This window comes from Lissotriton helveticus, chromosome 6, assembly GCF_964261635.1.
Source record: "Lissotriton helveticus chromosome 6, aLisHel1.1, whole genome shotgun sequence".
Classification (NCBI taxonomy): domain Eukaryota; kingdom Metazoa; phylum Chordata; class Amphibia; order Caudata; family Salamandridae; genus Lissotriton; species Lissotriton helveticus.
The window spans coordinates 1501020198-1501039906 of NC_136067.1; the positions used below are offsets into that span (position 1 = coordinate 1501020198).

The 19709-nt window shown below is 46.0% G+C and overlaps 1 protein-coding gene across 2 annotated transcripts in view; it reads right to left on the minus strand.

Annotated features, from left to right (window-relative positions):
- The window catches only part of PAPOLG (poly(A) polymerase gamma), a 522398-nt gene that overhangs the window by 299376 nt on the left and 203313 nt on the right, over nt 1-19709 (minus strand). For both annotated transcript variants that reach the window (XR_013596236.1, XM_078649302.1), the window contains exons 4-5: nt 19266-19347; nt 17493-17606 (exon numbers count right to left, since the gene is read on the minus strand). Coding sequence is in view for 1 of the 2 variants with exons in the window: in XM_078649302.1 (XP_078505428.1) it covers nt 17493-17606; nt 19266-19347 (196 nt within the window). In the remaining variant the exon portion in view is untranslated. The remainder of the gene's footprint in view (nt 1-17492; nt 17607-19265; nt 19348-19709) is intronic.

Consider the following 19709-nt stretch of genomic DNA (forward strand, 5'->3'; position numbering starts at 1 on the left):
ATTCTAGTAAGCATTTTATTTTTCCATTTAAATGAATTTTTTGAAATAGAATAGAAAAAGACACAGATGATGGCGAGAATGCAGAGTAAACCAAACATTCACCCCCCAGTCAACAGATCTGGGTTAAATTCATCTTTCTTTTGCTCACTATGGCACCCTACTTTGGACCCAGCCATATGCAAATCAGTCTTGCCCCTGTGCCTCATGGGAACAGTCCAGCCCGAAACTGGACTGATCCCATAGGGCGCAGGATCAAGACTGATTTGCATATGGCTGGGTTCAAACTGGAATGGCATGGGGAGCATAAAAAGTGGATTTTGGCCCATATCTCTGTACTGGGGAGAATGAATGGCATTGTTCTGCATTCTGTACATCAATTGCTTTTTTGCATTTGAGATAGAATAGAAGCAGCACACCTTCCTCAGACCACTGTCAAGTCAACCACTTCATTGGAAGAAAACTCATGAGGGCCTGTCACTTATCTGTACTCTGGCATCAGTTACTATGCAGACAATTTAAAGCTGTACTCTGCATAGTTTCTTTCCAGATTCCCCTGCTGCAGCATGAAGGTGTGGAAGACAATGTTGAATCCTCTAACTTTGATGGAGTGTTTAAGCTGAAATTATTCAAGTGACAATCCTTCTGTGACTCGACTCCACACTCACCATGAACCGGCAGGTCAACGCAGTCGCCTCCAGCTGTTTCAACACCCTCCGCAATCTTCATAAGACGTTTAAATGGATCCCTCCCCCTCCCCCCCAAGCCAAGAAAGAAAGTCACCCACGCACTCATCACCTGCAGACTGGAGTATAGAAACGCACTCTACGGCAGCATAAACAAGTCCCTACTACGCAAACTTCAGACGATACAGAACACCGCCGCCAGACTCGTCCTCTGCATCCCTCAGCATGAGCACATCAGCCAACACCTATTCACTGGCTCCCCATGGAGAAAAGTCACCTTCAAAATCCTCACCCGCACCTACAAATGCTTAAACACCGGACCCAAATAACTCAACGACAGTCACCTTCCATGCACCCAAAAGATACCTCCAATCCGCCAACATTGCACTGTCCGAAACCGAGCATCCACAAAGCCAGAACAGGCGGTAGATCCTTCTACATCGCGACCAAAACCTGGAACGAGCTACCAGCAGACATCAGGCACGCCCCTCCCTGAACACCTTCAGGAAGACCCTCAAGACCTGGCTCTTCGGCTAGGCAGATCTCCTTTATAGAAGGGATCCCTTTCACATTCAAGATATGCAAGATCTTTTTTTTGGAGTGGGTAAATGCTGGTAGACAACTGGTAAATATGATAAATTCCTTGAATGCCAATGTCTCCACAGTTCAGGGAACAGACACTTTCAAAGTTTGCATGGGCCATGACCAAACATTGGAGGGGCACTTTGATATATACTTTGGGTCCATGATTAAAACACACATCATATGGGTGTACTAGGATATCTACACATATATACACACCGATATATATATCCAAACAACCTGTTGAAGCAGCCAGATCCTTCTCTGTTCCAGCTCAATACCCACAGTACCGCAGCTCCAATGTGACAACGTGTTTGTTGAGCAAACACCGGCAACAAGGACCCCAAGCGTTTGAGCCTTCCACTCGATCACGGGTTAGGTTTGTATTACTTCCATTTCTCCTTTAAAGAGATCACCACAAGTGCAACGTGCAAATAACATAGAAAAAAGATCCTTGTCAGTTTCAACTTCTCTCTGTGTAAAGGTGCATTGAAGACAATTCAAGGAATATTTCTCAATTAAACTGTGATACCAAGATCTGACAAGTATGGGAAAATAAAAAATTTCATAAAACACATTTTCATGTATTCAAAGTAGAAAAACTGAAACGGAATGAAATTCTCATACCTAAACAGCCGGATAGTGAGGAAGAACAGATTGGGTTCATCACAGCTTATTATAACCAAGCCTGGGAAGTTAAAAGAAGTTTGAATAAATACTGGGAAGTTCTTAAAATGGACCCAGACTTAGCGAAACCAGTCAGTAACAATGTTAAGTTAGGTTATCAATTTCTTGTAAAGCGCACGTTCACAGGGAGGTTTCATGGCGCTGGCTCTAGCGGGTGCTGGGACCATTGGAGGAGTTAAACGTGGGCCTGTGTAAACAGCCATGTTTTAAGCATTTTCCTAAAGCTCAGGAGGTTGTTACAAGATCGGATCGCTAGCGGAAGGGAGTTCCAAAGTCTAGGGGCCAATACCGCAAACCTGCGGCCACCCTGACGTTGTAGCTTAAGAGGGGGTGGTCAGCAGTTGGAGGAACAACCCAGCAGTAACCTTCAAGAAGGCAAGATATTTGAAAGATACCTCAAGCCATTTAGTGAACAGGGAGAAAGAAAAATGACAAAGGATGTTTTACCTGTAATAATTGTAAAGCATGCAAGTACAGTGAGTTGCAAAATGTTAAAATTGTCTGAAAATCAACAAGCTTATAAAATTTCAAAATACCTCCCTTGCAATAGTGAATATGTGGTGTATGCTCTTAGGTGCCCTTGTAACAAATTATATAGGTAGAACCATACATAAAGCTAAAAACCAGGTGCTCGAACACATGCAATCAAGAATAAGCAATACCCTATTGCCCGACACTTCAAGGCCAGCCATAATCAGAACTGTAGCTTACTGAAATTTTATGTCCTTGAAAAAATTCCAGCCAGAGAAAGGGGTGGAAATAGGACTTTAGAACAAAGATTAGAATCTAAATTGACCATCAGATATAATATCCTTCATCCAACAGGCATAAACCTGGCTGAAGAACTGGCAGTGCATCTGGGATAATACAATCGTAGCAGTGGATGTTCTGAAATCTCCCTGAAATATGTTGAGCTTAGGTTTATACAGATTTTAATTGTAACAAATGTTCGTGAAATAGATTTTAACCATGGATCTTTGTTTCATTATGGATGAGAAGATAATTAAAACGCAGAGAAGCCATTATATCTGGCTACTGTTGTACAGTAGGAATATCTTAACTGTTTCTGTGCTTAAAACTGAATTGCCCACTGGGGCACAATTGTACAACAACGTACATCTAAGTGAGGATGTAGAGACCATTGATTTAAGTTAAAGTATAATTTAGGAACAATGGATTGCTTTCATCTATGGAATTCATGACTAACATATGGGCAAGTATATTAAATGTTCACAGTAATGATTAATTGCCCACTAGGGCGGAATGGTGTATATTGCTAGGGCCGTAAAACTGGCGAAACGTGAATACATGAAAATGTTCATTTTCCCCATACTTGCCAGATCTTGCTATCAGTTAATTTAATTAAGAAATATTCTTTGAATTGTCTCCAATGCAACTTTCACGGAGAGAAGTTGAAACGGACAAGGATCTGTTATCTATGTTTATTTGAATGTTGCACTTGTGGCTAGGGTGACCAGATTCTCAAAACACATAACGGGGACAGGTCATTGACATAGAAGTAGGACTGTCGTTTGCAGTAACCATCGACATAAAAGTAGGACTATTTGAAAGATGTCTTGGACATAAAAAAGGACTACAATAACAGCTCCATCCACAGACCGAGATGAAACATTACAGACAACAAATCCGAGGTATTTTATTGGCACCCCTCTCCTTTACGCAGCAGCATTAGTACTTTTTATTCCATTTACACTTTTAAGGACTATAGCATATATTTTCCAAAAATCAAAAAATAAATCACAGGCTAGCAAACTCCAGATTTACTAGCCTTAACAATGCTCATTTCTATAGCTGCGCGTCAGCACCACGTAAAGTACAACTCACTAATGTTGCTTAGTTGCTAAAGACAGTAAAGCATGGGAGGTAAACTGCGGAATGCTAAATTGCCGGAGGGCAGCCAATGAAAAACAGGGACATTTCTGTGTTTAACCGGGACACTGTTTGAAAACAGGGACATTTGAGTCACTTGGAGACAAGTGTCGGGACACTTCTTCAAAAACGGGGACCGTCCTGGGAAAACGGGGACGTCTGGTCACCCTACTTGTGGCGCTCTTTAAATGAGAAACGAAGTAATGCAAACCTAACCCGTGATCAAGGAGTGGAAGGCTCCGAAACGCGCTGGGACCTTGTTGCCGGTGTTTGCTAAATAAACACGCCGTCACATTGGAGCCTCGCTACTGTGGTGATTGAGTTGAAACCGAGAAGGATCCGGTAGGGGTTCACTACCCTGCCGCGTGGCTCTCCCGCGATGAAAATCAGCGCTCCCATCCTGGCAAGGAAAAGCATTTGCGGGGTGTGTTCATCCGTTTTTATTGTACGGACTCGTGCATACAGATGTGTTTCGGCTGACGCCTTCTTCAATGTTAACAGGTGCGCCAGAAAGCAATATTTTCAAAGCTTTACAAATTAGTAAATATAGTTGATGGCTGCAGCAGTGTGCCATTGTTCTGGTGATGTCATCTTGGCGTGTTGTAGTTCTTATAATTACAGTATGATAGGAGTATCCGATACACAATGACAAGCATAATATTGCCCTGAAGGGGCAGAAATAATGATTACGAGTTTCATCACCATAAATAAAGGCATCAGTTTTATATACATGTGGTCATTCAAAGTGCTGGGTGCTCATTCAGCCATAGGGTATAAACCCCATTCATGTTGCGCATAGGATTAAACAGGATTTGTTCATGGATTATATCCACCTGCGAAATCTACCCAAATGGGTCAAAGCGCTGTGTTTCAGATGTATAATTATACATCCAATTCAACCTATAAAAGAAATCACCCTACAAGTGCTTTTTCTTGCCAGGATTGGAGCGCCGGCACACTCGCACATCAAAATGGCAGTCAAGGGGTTAATACACAATTAAAGGATTTTCAGACAAAGTTCAGACAAGTCTCAAGATCTGCCCCAGATGCATCAAGCACCCATTTTGCGATTCCACATTCGCGAAAAATAAGGATTTGCTAATAAGGAATAGCAAAATGCTATGCATGAAGATATCGCTTAAAATATAGCGATTTCTTAAAATTCCTTAATTGCGACTCAAATTGCGAGTCGCAATTAAGGAATAACTCCCCATTCATTCCTATGGGCCTAGAGGCCCATAGGAATGAATGGGTAGACTATCTCAATTTGCGATTCTCAATTAGAGAATCGGAAATTGAGATTGCAATTTCAAGGGTGCCAGGGTGTCAAAAGGACACCCTGTTGCACCCCTGAAATCTGCATATGGGTACATCTTGCACACACATGCCCTAAGGGTATGTTTGTGTGTAAAATGGAACTTTGAAAAATGCACTTTAGGGCATTTTTCAAAGTTTTTGCAAATTACCATGAAGTTCAACTTCATGGTAACTTGCTCCCCCTATTAGCGAATTTGCAAATTTTTAACCTTTTATGCATTGCATTTAAGGAATCTCAATTTGAGATTACTTAAATGCAATAGCAATTTAAGTAATGGCAAATTTGCGATTTCTTAAATTGCAATTTTTACATTTGGGATGATGCATCCCAAATGCAAAAATACCGGTTGCAAAGGGTCAGATTCTGAGAATCTGCCCCTTTGCGAGCGGGTTTTAGCTTGATGCATCTGGGCCCTGGTCTTTTAAAGAAAAAAAGTGAAATGAAAATAATTGTAATTCACCAAACCTGCCCCATACTAGTAATGGAGTTTAGAGACCGACATATTTCACCTGGGCACTAGTACAAAAAAATACAACTTGACAGGACTGCTCAACTCCTACATGGGAAACAGTCTGAAAATGTGAAACTGGAGTAGTCTGACCTCAAAAGAATATAAAACCACTGGTCAACTAAACAGAAGGTTGCAGAGGGTTTTTCCTGTAATAGGACATTTCAGACAAACAAGTCGGAAATAATCGTTAGATTATATTATGTATAATTCTAAAAGATTGACAAATACCTGATGAGGAAGTCATGAAGCAGACTCATATGCCCCATGTCCCCACTCAAGAGTTAGCTTGTCTGAAAAACCATCTTGCAGTCAGAGTGGAAGGTGCCGCCCCCCCCCCGACAAACCTAGGGGAGGAAGTGGGTTATTGGAGCATTGTTTACTCCTTTAGTGTTTTAGGCGGTCAGGCAGGCACTCCTGCCCCTTCCCCTGAAGCAGTTAACCGAGTCTGCATAAGCAACAGATTGAACTGGTTCCAGTGCCTCCAGGACCGGAAAGTGCAGGCCCGGTGTTCCAGGCCCAGAGAGACTGTACAACCTACAGCCGCAAGGAGCAGAAGTCCGATACTTACCACTGCAGTTGGAATACTGCCACCCATACGTTCTAGTCTCACTCTGAGAATTATTCCCAGATTTGAGCTGTGCTACAGACTAACCACTACCATCTCGCATCAATATTGGTTGAAGAGCACCATGCAAACGTACATATAGGATAAATATCTTAGTAATTCACTTGACCTTTATAACCTCAGAGCATTCATTGATCTATTTTTCATACTAGTCATGGTGCTGCTCTTTTTCAGCTTCATGGGGACAGAGTTTCTGGTCTTGAGTCATGGGAAAAATGGTCAGCATTAGAGCATATTCTAATCCAGATACTGTGTGGAGAGGACTCTAATCTCCAGAGAGAAATGGTCAGAGAAATTAGATTTTGATGATGGGAGCACATCTGTTGCTGCAGTGTCAAGGTCTTGGACTGTTGTGCAGGAAATGGAAGCTCCACAGGTAATGGTACCTAGAGCTTAACTACATCTTAGCAAGGGCAGAGGAGGAGCTGGTGTGGGTTGCTCTTAATTGAGTCAAACCTTTTCTAACTCCTTCTACGGCACTTGCTGATTTTTCGGTGGACTCAGACAATATCACCCCAATTAAATATTTTAACCACTTGGCTGCTAAGGCTTTTCCCCTCCTGCGCTGACATTTATTGAATACCATTATACATGACGAGTTGACCTTGTCATGAGCACCGCTCCAGTGTGCCTCATGACGAGCTCACCTTGTCATGAGCATGCAAGAGGTTAATAGCCTCATAAATGGAGGTCTCTGTAGTAGGGTCGTTCAAATGAACCTCTATGTCAAACCAGTTAATTACCTTTGATAACACCTTATCTGGTAAACTATATAGCCGCTGATTCCTTACCTTCGAATTTCCCCAGGCACCAAACTGGATCTGGAAAACTGAGCAGAACCCCCTGTGCACCAGTAGGTGGCGTCTGTCGGGTCGGTGTGTCGTTCAGAAAGGACATCCACGCCACCTCCACAGGCGCCACCTCTACAGGCGCCACCTCTACAGGCGCCACCTCAGGATGCTGACCTCAGATACTTTTCACGACTTTACACGCCAGAAGCGCAGACTTATGAAGAGCACGGATACTGCGGTGCCCATACTAAGGCCCTAATAGGGGCTCAGCCTTGACCCTAGAGATGTGTCTGCATAGCAGGGAGGATGGGTGTGTCGGTAAGAATCTGCAGCTATAGTCTATCGTATAAGGCATTACCGAAAGTAAGCAACTTGTTTATCCAATAGACTTCTAGCCACGGATTCCTTATTTTTGACTAGATACCCAAGGAATACCATCCCTGGAGGGGAGTCGGAGGACAAATTAGACTAAGAAGTCTTGCAGGATAGAACAGGTTAAATGCCTGCCCCTGCAGAACGAAATGTCCAGGCAAGTAATGCTTGGTAAAAAAGTGTGCAGGGAACCCCACATTGCTGCCTGGCAAATGTTCAGCCTTCCCTCTAGTGGAATGAGCTCGTAAGCCTGCAGAAGATGCTTCTTTGCCAGTGCGTAGCAGATCTTGACGCAGATAACCCATAAAGAGATGGTCCGGTTCTGCACCACCCGCCCTTTCTTCCCAACACACCCAATGAAGATTTGGTTGTCCATTAAGAACCCTTGTATATGGTCGAGGTAGAACGACAACGCTGAGTCCAGACGGTGGAGTTGCTCCTCTTCATTAGAGGGATGCGGAGGGGAGTAAAAAAGTGGGCAAGGTGACAGATTGGCCTACATAAAATGGCATTACCTCTTTCGAAAGGGAAGCAGCACTAGTGCGATGAACCAGTTTGTTTTGATAAACAGAACAATGGAGGTTTGGAAGACAAAGCATGCAGCTTACTCACCCTCCGGACCGATGTAATTGCCACGAGGAAGGCGGTTTAGATGGTTAGCAGCCAGATGGGACAATTTTTAAGAGGCTCGACATGAGCACACGTCAAGAACGTGAGGACCACATTTGAAGTTTGACTGAGGCATAATAAAAGGAGGAAGGGAACATATATACATGACCCTTCAAAAATCTACTTACAATAGGGGACTTAAATAAGGAGAGTTGTCAGGTAGCCGCTAGTAGGTAGACAGAGCAGAAAGACAAACTTCAGAGTGCCCAAAGCAAATGCATGCTGGATAAGGGTAAGAATGAAAAGGAAAGTATCAGAAAGGCAGGCATAAAGTGGGTCAATTAACTTTTCTGTACAATAGGATACAAATCGAGTTTACAGTTTTGGTGGAGTGATGCCTGGTAGCCAGAACATAGCTTTCGACCTTCCTCCCGAAGTCTGCAATCAACTGCAGCTGCTCAATCTCCACGTTAGAAGGGGAGAGTTGACAGGTTCAGGTGAAGGACCCTCCCCTGCTGATGTGCGTGAAGATCTCCTTCCCCCTCACCCCCTTGAAGTAGCAGCCTGAGCAGAGGATTGATGGCCACGCTCTGGATACCAGACTGTCCCCAGGCCGGAGCCACAAGGATGAATTCAGCCGACTCGTTCCTTATCTACTTGAGAACGCTGGGCAGTATTGGTATGGGTGGAAAGGCATACAGACAAGCCGGGACTCCACTTGAAACAGAGCACCTGAGCAAGAGCTGCCTTGGAAACTGCTGTGCGTTCTTGGCAGAGGTGAACAGATCTAACTAAGGTTCTCCCCACTGCTGAAAGACCATGCGCCACTTCAGGGTAGTGATGCCATTCGTCGTCCACTAGGCATCCTTGACTGAGTTTGTCCGCCTGGCTTTCAGGGAACCTGCCTGGTGTTGAACCATCAGTGATATGCCCTGCTGTTCCAGCCATGTGCAGAGACGATCCAACCCTGCCATGTTTGTTGCAGTACTCCATGGCGGCGTAGTCTGTAAACACTTGCACCAGTATTCCTTTGATGAGGGTAGAAAGGCTTTTAATGCAAACCGGTTGGCACGGAACTCCAGCATGTTGATGTTGAGTCCAGATTACGCTGGATTACTCGCTCCTGTCCCTCAGGCTGAGTGGTCGCTCCCCAGTGTCCCCTCGTGACACTCGGTATCGTTGTGCTGCTTTTGCCCTTGAAATCTGCCTAATTCCATTTGCCTGCTGTGTGCCTGCTTGCCGAGTTGTTCTTTTTGCAATTTAATTAATTATATGTGCCGCTTTCACTGTTTGTGCACGTTTTGACTAGCGCGACGCTGTGCTCCCCCCTCCGCCTCCATTTTGTTGTTGTTGTGATCCCTGGAGCCCGCCCCGCCTCCCAGCTGAGCCGCCCTCGCCCCTCCCCCTCCACTCTCCACATATGACAGTAGTTCCCGCGCGCAGCGTTCACGCGCAGCGTCCGCGCCCAATCCGCGCCAAAGGTAAGCCCGTCTACGCCCGTCCGCGCCTGGACCGCGCCCAGCGCCAGACCCCCTGGTCCCCGTCCCTCCCAGCCCTCCCGCATTACCTACGATGCCGCCTCCCTCCTAGCCCTTAACCCCGGTCGCGCCCCCAACTGCGTCAACGCCGCCCCTGGACACACCCATGGACCTTTCTCTTGCTACTCCTGCAAATTCATCGGCACCAACAACATCTCCGCTACGACCACAACACAGATTCCCGACCCCAACCACCTACAGTGCATCCTTCTCAACACCCGATCGGTCCACAGGCACGCCATTGACCTATGGAATCTACTAGACACCATCTCTCCAGACGTCGCCTTCCTAACGGAAACATGGATGAATGCTTCCTCCGCACCGGACATCACCATTGCCATCCCTGGAGACTATAAGATCACTCGCAAAGACCGTACCAGCCACACAGGAGGAGGAATCGCTATTGTCCATAAGAAATCAATCCGCATCTCAACCAGCTCTGACGCCAACCTCGCCAACTCCGAACACCTTCACTTCCAGATCCACATTGACCCCAAGACCACACTCAGAGGCACCCTCCTCTACAGACCACCAGGACCCCGCGCAAAATTCAGTGAAGACATCACGGACTTCATCACTCCTCACGCGCTCCCCTCCAAAGACTACATCCTTCTGGGAGACCTCAACTTCCACCTTGAAAAGAACAACGACCGCAACACCACCACCCTCTTGGACAACCTCGCCAACCTCGGACTTAAACAACTGGTCACTTCCCCCACCCACATCGCAGGTCACACACTCGACCCCATCTTCACCTCCAGCAATCATGTCTCCTTCAGCCACACTACGGATCTCCTCTGGACCGACCACAGCTGCGTTCACTTCACCTACAACAAGCCAAAACCCACCAACCACCTCCAACCAACTCTGCAAAGAAACTGGAACAAAATCACCACGGACCAGATCTCCGCATCGCTCCTTCTTAACACCCCAGCCCACTCTTCTAACGTAAACGAAGCCGCCACCAACCTGACCCTATGGTTATCCAACACCGCCGACACCTTAGCACCACTGAAGAAACGTCAATGCAAACCCGGCAGCAAAAAGGCCTCATGGTTCAACGATGATCTTAAGAAGTCCAAGAAACTCTGCCGCTCCCTTGAAAAGGCCTGGAAAAAAGACCCAACCACCAGCACCAAGGACGCCTTCAAAAACGCCACCCGCACTCACCACCAACTAAACCGAAAGGCCAAGAAAACAGCATTCAAGGATCGACTTGACAACAACGCCCACAACAGCAAGGAACTTTTCAACATCGTCAAGGAATTTTCCAATCCCTCAGCCAACTCCAACGACATCACCCCCTCTCAAGCCCTCTGCGACTCCCTAGCCTCATTCTTCCACAACAAGATTGCAGACATCCACAACAGCTTCGACAACCAACCCGGAAACCAACCCACCCTACCATTTGCTGAACATTCTCCCCCCGTGAACATCCTTAACGACTGGAACCCAATCTCCATTGAGGACATAATCCGCCTGATGAATTCCATCCACTCAGGATCCCCCACAGACCCATGTCCTCACCACATCTTCAACAAAGCAGACTCCGTCATAGCACCGCACCTCCGAGACGTCATCAACTGCTCCTTCAACACCGCCACCTTCCCGGAAGTCTGGAAACACGCTGAACTCACCGCCCTCCTGAAAAAACCCACAGCGGACCCCACCGAACTCAAGAATTACCGCCCCATCTCGCTCCTTCCATTCCCGGCCAAAGTCATCGAAAAAGCTGTCAACAACCAACTCGCCGCCTTCCTCGAAGCCAACAAATCCCTCGATTCCTCACAATCTGGTTTCCGAGCAAAACACAGCACTGAGACCGCCCTCATCGCAGCAACAGACTACATCCGAACTCTATTGGACAATGGAGACACAGTCGCCCTCATCCTCCTCGACCTCTCTGCAGCTTTCGACACAGTCTGCCACAGCACCCTTTTACAACACCTCAATAACATCGGAATCCAAGGAAAAGCACTTGATTGGATCACTTCGTTCCTCACCGGAAGAACCCAGAGAGTCCGCCTCCCACCATTCAAGTCCGAGGCCACTGAAGTCATTTGTGGCGTACCACAAGGATCCTCACTCAGCCCCACCCTCTTCAACGTATACATGAGCCCCCTCGCGGCCATCGCCCGCCAACACAACCTCAACATCATCTCTTACGCGGATGACACTCAACTAATCCTTTCCCTCACCAATGACCCCAGCACCGCCAAAACTAACCTACACGAAGGAATGAAAGAAGTTGCCGAATGGATGAAACAAAGCCGTCTGAAACTGAACTCAGACAAAACAGAAGTCCTCATCTTAGGTACATCCCCCTCTGCTTGGGACGACTCCTGGTGGCCGGAAGCCCTCGGAAAAGCACCCATCCCGACAGACCACGCACGGAACCTAGGCGTCATCCTTGATTCTTCACTCTCAATGATCAGACAAGTCAACGCCGTATCCTCTTCCTGCTTCAACATTCTTCGCATGCTCAGAAAAACATTTCGCTGGATCCCCACCGAAACAAGGAAAACAGTCACCCATGCTCTGGTCACGAGCCGTCTGGACTACGGAAACACCCTCTACGCAGGCACTACCGCCAAACTCCAGAAGAAACTCCAACGAATCCAAAACGCCTCAGCCAGGATCATATTAGACATCCCACGCAACGAACACATCTCTGGTCACCTTAAAGACCTCCACTGGCTACCCGTCAATAAGAGGATCTCTTTCCGACTGCTAACCCACGCACACAAATCACTCTATAACATCGGACCAGAATGCCTCAACTCACGACTATCCTTCTACACCCCCTCCCGCCAACTACGTTCTTCCAGCCAAGCCCTCGCCACTGTACCTCGCATCAACAAGACCACCATGGGAGGCAGATCCTTCTCATACCTGGCTGCTAAAACATGGAACTCACTCCCCGCTTACCTCTGCCTTACCCAGAACCACCTAGCATTCAGAAAGCAACTTAAAACGTGGATATTTGACAAGTAATCCTCCTCCCCTTTCTAAGCGCCTTGAGACCCTCTGGGTATGTAGTGCGCTATATAAATTCTCTGACTTGACTTGACTGGAGACCAGAGTCCCCTGATCTCCACCTCTTCCAGATGGCCACCCAATCCCAGATGTGACGTATCAGTCTCTAATGTGATATCTTGTTGGGGCAGGGATGGGGTCAGCCTCTGACCCATTAGTGGTTTGTAAGCCACCACTGCAGATCCTTTGCAGTTCCCCAGGAGATCTGCATCATGTCGGAAAGATTGCCCTGATGCTGCGCCTTTTGGAACTTCAGGTCCCGTTGCAGAGCCTGCATATGCCGTCTAGCATGCGTCACCAGCAGGATGCAGGAGGCCATGAGGCCCAGCAGCCACAGTGTGAGTCTCATCAGAACCCAGGAAAGAGTATGAAACATCTGCATCATAGCCTGGACATACTGGACTCGCTGCTTGGAATAATAAGCATGAAACTGCACTGTTTCCAGAACAGCTCTGATGAAAGGGAGCATATGAGAAGCATTCCGGTGTGACTTCTGCATGTTGATAGTGAACCCCAATAAATGCAGACGGTTTGCTGGAGTATGGAGGTGGGAGACCGCAGTCTGGGGAGAGGTCGACTTCAGTAGCCAGTTGTGAAATTAGTGGAAAAATGGTACCCTTGAGCTGCGACCACAGCTATCCCATTGGTTAACACATGCACTCGAGTGGCGCTGGTAAGACCAAAAGGGAGCACGGGGAACTGAAAATGCTTGACAGATTGTATACTGACAGTAGCACCAAAGGGCAGTTACAGTGGGGATGCGAAAATAAATGTCCTGCAAGTCCAATGCTACCATCCAGTCTCCTGGGTCCAAGGCAGACAAGACATAAGCTAATGTGAGCATCCAGAACTTGTTTTTGAGGAAGGAGTTGAGGGTTTGGAGATCTAGAATAGGGCAAAGACCTGTCTCATTTTGGGGATCGAAATGTAGCTAGAATAGCAACCACTGTCTACATCTGGCACCAAAACCCTCTCTAGGGATACCTTGGCCAAGAGAGCCATGACTGCCTGGTGGAGCAGGGACCAGTGATTCTCCATCAGCTGGTCAGAAGACGGTGGCATGGCGGGAAGGGTAGTCTTAAAGTGGAGGAAGTAGCCCCTTCGGACGATCTGCAGAACCCACCTCTCCAATGTTATGAACTGCCAGTAGTGGATGTCATGACAGATCCTGCCACCAACTGGACGCCCATGATCCAAAAGGGCAAGATTAGAAAGGTTCAGAAGCTGGAGCAGCCGGGTTGGGGGGGGGGGGGTTGGTACAATGGATGAACCAAAACGCTGGCTATCTGAAGCACGAGGCCGGTAGGAACCGCACCCTCATCTATGCAGAGGCTGAGAAGCTTGCGTGGTTCGGTGGCTGGGAGAGGACTGGCACAGAAAAGCCCCTTCTGTGGCCACGGAAGGCAGATTGGGAGGACATAGGGCAGCAGAGAGGCTCAAGGACTTGGCTGTAGCCCGCGAGTCCTTAGGGTGCTCCAGTGCAGAGTCTTTGTCCCTGAAGAGACGGGTACCAACAAGGGGCATGTCCATGAGGGAAGCTTGGACATCCTATGAGCAGCCAGACATTCTCAGCCAGGAGTGTCATTTGAGGGCCACTGTCGACAAAACGGCTCTGACCAGCGAGTCGGTCATGTCCAGTCCACAACATGTAGTTAACTTTGCTGCATCTCTCCTATTTGACCGCTTGGGAAGAGGATGGCTCGGGACATCTCTGGGACCAGTCTCAGCACTTGCTGAATCATTTCACACAGTGTGTGGGAGTAGCGGCCCATTGAGCATGCAGTGTTCACCGACTGCAACGCAAGCCTGGTGAAAAAAAAAAACATTCTTTCCAAAGCTATCCAGCCTCTTGGATTCCCTGTCCGTGGGAGCGGCAGGGAATGCAACATGGGAAGTGGAGACTTGGACCAACAAGCTGTCTGTGGTAAGGTGCTGGCTGAGGTAATTTGGGTCTCCTGGAGCAGGGCAGTGGGCAAATGTCCGATTCACAGGACCCTCTATGCTGGGTTTGGACCAGGTCTCCAGAAGAATATCGGTGAGGGCATCAAACTGGAGTAGGGATTTAGAGGAGGAGACTTAGTTGCAAGCACCTGTCCAAGATGTTGGTCTGGACTGCCAGAGAGAAACTAAAAGGTAGAGGACCCCAGCCACCCTTCACACCACCATAGATTATGTATCTCCCTACTCCGTAGCCACAGTAGGGGAAGAAACCATGCCGGTATCCAGTCCAGTGGCACCACCCAGGTAATCATACCAGTCCATATTAGGATCATAACGTTGGTCTTCTAAAGGGTCCAGAAACTCCTCTCAGAGGTCTAGCCCTTAAGAATAGGGCTCAGGCTCCGTCCTAAGATGAGGGGGGTCCTGTCCACACTGGCATCTGCATCGGTCACAGTTCCAGCTCTGTCAGATTCGGATACCACAGCGGGGCTGGCGCCGCAAACAGCCGGTCCGGATCCATGCTTGGGTTCATCAGAGCTGGAGCCTTCGCTGCGGAACCAGATGGTGCCCCATTCGACCCTGTGGGCCCATAGGCGCACCAACAAAATTCTGTCAAAAGCTGACAGAAGTGTAGCTCTTCTCTTGGATCATCGCTGGCTGGCAAAGAAAGAAGGGAACAGACACCAGTGCACCGAAGTGGCGCCTATATAGGCGACGCAGACTTCACTTTAGGCCCAGACGCCAGGGGGAGCCAAACTATGCCACCTACAAGCACACAGCGGTACTGCTCACAAAAAATCTTTCGGATACAGTCTGATGTAAATGTAAATGTATTTCGATTTATATAGCGCACAAATCACCCAGGGGTCTCAAGGCGCTTGCTTAGGGAACCCGTCCTGGTATTCCCCTGTGAGATACCCCGGCAGGGTATTCACAAGGTGAAAGCCAGGCATCCCGCCGCGAGGGGCCGTAGTGGAGATTAAGCAAGCTATTGCCCAGAGTCGCAGAGTGTGACCCCGTGAGTCGAGTAGGCACCGGAGCGAGAATTGTCGAGTCCGTGGAATTTTGAGCCCGAGACCCGCCAAGGCGGGGAATCGAACCCTGGTCCACGGCTGATCTCAGCTTCCGGGTCTGCCGCCTCTAACCACTGAGCCACGCTTCTCCACCTGGTACCTGGGGTAATGCAATGGTAATGAATCAGCAGCTAAAAGTCTATCAGATACTAGTTGGCACCACCAAGACATGTTTTGGCCCCATAATCTTACTCTTTTGATGAGCATTATTTACAAGCCAATAGTGTCCTGCTACGGGTCTCGTGAACTAGTATGGTACATACCATTGTTCTCTGCTGCTATAAGTTGAGGTTGTTCTTTGCTTAAGTAGCCCATGCTGTATTTCAATGGAAACATCCAGGCCCTGTTTATGACCATCCAGCATAGGACTGACTTTGAATAGCTGATCACTCTCAAGGAGTTTCAAAGAAATGTATACACCGGGAAACATCACTGTGGAGTAGTCCTTTGTGTTAAAAAAAGGACAGATGCCATTTAAGCAATTTATCAATAGCAGGAAAACTTGACTTAATTTATAACTGTGAAAGTTCTGTGGGCTATACTTAGACTATGTATACACCGGAAGGAAACTACCATTTCATCACCTAGTTGTCCAGAGTCATTTGGGTAACAGCGAAAAATGTGTCTGGGGGGTATCGCAAGTTCACTACTGAACAAGTGGCACCACTTATCTAGACAATTTCTACACTGGAGTTCCAGTATTCAGGGGGATTTAGCTACCAAACAACCTAACATTAGAACATTTCATATTCTATCAGAGGCAACACACAGAGTATTGAAACCAATCAGTCAAATTCAAAAAGTTGTTCCAAGTAATTGCTTTTGTACAGGTTCTTTATTCATCTTCATACACAACCAAAAGTGCAGCCAACATGGTAAACCCAAAATTGAGCTACATCAGGGATGCAACATAAAAAGATAGTAGTTTTCTTTAAAATTGCTAAAGTACAAAACTGCTAAATGCAGTTGCATGCAAACAAATGTAAAAACAAACACTGATCACAAAAGCTATATCACTACACATAATGACAGACAACAGAACACTTAAACGTGGAAAGTTTCACATCAGTAATTTGTCAGATAGCAAAAGGTAATGCAACGGCTGGTCTGTACAAGCATTTTGATCAAAGTCTTTTTAGTATGAAACCGATTGGCAAAGAGAATCCTAGCAAGTATATATGGTATGAAGATAATAGAACATTTTTGTCATATACATTTGTTTAAAAGTCACATCCCCAATATATTCTTAAATGAGACCTCTACAAACACTGGGTACCTTTAGAATGCCCAAGATTTGGGGGGGGGGGAATAAATATAACAGAAATAAGAAAAAAATTAAGATTTAAGAGTGAACGACACAAAACAAGGGCTTATCATTGGGAGCAGCGGGCTTAGCAGCCATGAGTTTGTAGATGGCTAAGGATTGAAATACGCTTCCTCTTGAATAAGGTCCTGTGTGGTATAAGGTTACTTGCTCTTCAACCTTGCTTTTCAATGATCACCTCCAAAACGGTTTAGTGAGTGTGTGGTTGTGGAGTGGAAATGTGCCACAAATCCTCACCCTGACCACAGGGAATACTAGAAATCAGGATACCAATGAAAGATCGAATGTTGGAGAACAGTGATTTATCTTAAACAGAAGGCTTATTTAAATCAAAACAAATGTGTGTCAATCAATATAAATCAATCATTTCCAACATCTGGTGGTTGTGGGATTAAAAGAGTGCACCGTTTGTTAACTACATTAGTACAGAACGCATTTTATGCTTATTTGCACTTCCTCGAGATCCCATCAAACGATCCTGTTACCAATTTGAACGCATTCAAACTGAACACTTGCCCTTAGGTTTTTGACTCCAGCCAGGGGCTTCAGCTTGTCAAAGAAGCTTTGAAAGAAGTCTGATCTTTCCACATAGCGAGGGGCCACACAGAGTGCATCAATGTCCGCACCTGCAAGAAAAAAGGTCATACGGATAAGGCTCTGCACTGTAGCCAGTTAAGCTCTATTAGATTAACTTTTAGACTGAATTGTGTACTTCATAAACAACTCCGATGCAATGGCCATAATTAGTTCACTATTACAGATGATATACTGGAAGCAATGGGAGTACATGAATTCTATACACAAAAAAAACCCACAAACCGCACGATCATACATACACAAATTTGCCAGCTTGCGGCCGGCTTCAAGAACTAAGTAACAAACCGGTACACTTTTACAAAAGAGGCGGGAATGAATAAGCAGGCCATTTAAACAGTTTAAGGAAGCAAGTCATGGCACAAAACAGCAAGCTAATTCTTCTTGCACCGCTGACTAATTATCCCTGGATGCTTAAAATATGCACTATAATGTACATAACACAGACATTAATAGATACGAGATCCCCACATGTTTAGATGATCAGTTTAAGTCGGTACTTGGTGACAAATATTTACCAATGAAAACACATTGTACAGCAAAAGAAAATCATGTAAATTCAGCTCAAGATAACACCTTAACTACCAGCACAATAAATTAAGCTTTATTATTATAGGTTGCCTTCTCACGTTAATCTCCTGGGTTAACTCAGCTTGGCTACATAAAGTTCCTGAATTTATGCAACCAACACAAAAGTGTGACAAATATGTACGATGTAACATAGTTTCAGGATAATGAAGGCTATATGGGGCTTGCCACCGAATCTGGGTAAACACTCTTGTTTATACCTGTGGCAGATGAGTATTATGGAGCAATAACAATCCCTTATCCCGTGTGTAGCTTTAGGAGAACGCAAGTAAATGTTCAACTGGGAGGCCACATGAAAACATTTTGTAATTGCATCTGTACATACATGAGATCAGAATATATACTGCGTTCATGTAAATGGACGTTTGCATATTGAGAATGGTCTGATGAGACACCCTCACGGACTTAGTCAACGGATTGTAATTTCAGATCACTTTATATTGGTATGTAGGCCGAGAACAAAGCGTTCATACCATGCCCCCGTTTATTGGTTTGTAGCGTTTCCACGTTTCTTCTTTTAACGTGCAAATTAGATAGGGGTGGGGTGGTGGGAGGGATGTTCAATTGACATATGTGGCACAGTAAAATTACCCAACTGCTGTTTGCCTAGGTTTTCGAATTCCCCACTATCCACGTTTGCCAGTGTGATAGTTTCCTTTCTGGCTAAGAAAAGAAGTCAGGAGGAAAGGGACTTGTGCTGCAGCAAGATAAGGCATATAGCACTTGACCATTGGAGTGCATCGAAGAGCTTGAAAAACTGGCAAGGAAGAAAGAATCGACTAGTCAGCCAGCATGGTCTACCACAAAGTCAGCTGCTACATACACTTATGGCTAGTGCAGAACACTACCTGCAAATAACAGAAGTGACTAATTTGTACAATGAAAAACTGGCAATTGAAAATACATCGAAGTAGCAGCGGTTGGTCGATAAGAAAAACAGGGAAGATGCATATTTTTCGGCTTCAATGTAATCATTTTATATTCAGAAAGCAGGTGAACATGTAATGTTGGTCACACTGTCCAACTGTTATTCAACTACCGACCCAAAACCGAATGAAAACAAATAAATGAGCTTCTTATTAACTATAGAGTAGCATAAATACCTCGTGTGTGTACTCCAAGCCTGTAGGAACCGAATGTAAAAATCTTTCCACCAACATTAGCCACAACCGAAGGGGGGAGGTTCTGAAAAACAGATTGCTTGTAGTTAGACAGTATAAACTGCAGAAGCTTACCACAGTGAATTAGGGCTTGACTTCATTCATTTTACTAATCAAAATTTGAGAGATTAAAGATATCAAATTTGAATTAAAACTGCAAACCTTCCTAAGCTACTTCATACCTTGCGGAATCAAATTTATCCCTTCGAGATCCTGATGCAATGCAGGAATACTACTGTTCCTTTTTATTGGCTTGTAGTGTAGTTCCTATATTCCCAATAGGCTCTGCGCATTGGAATAATATAAACAGCAGTGTAGACGTAGGACTGAGGTCGACTAGGTCTCTACTGACTATATTAGACTTAATTAGTTTTGCCAGCTAGCTCA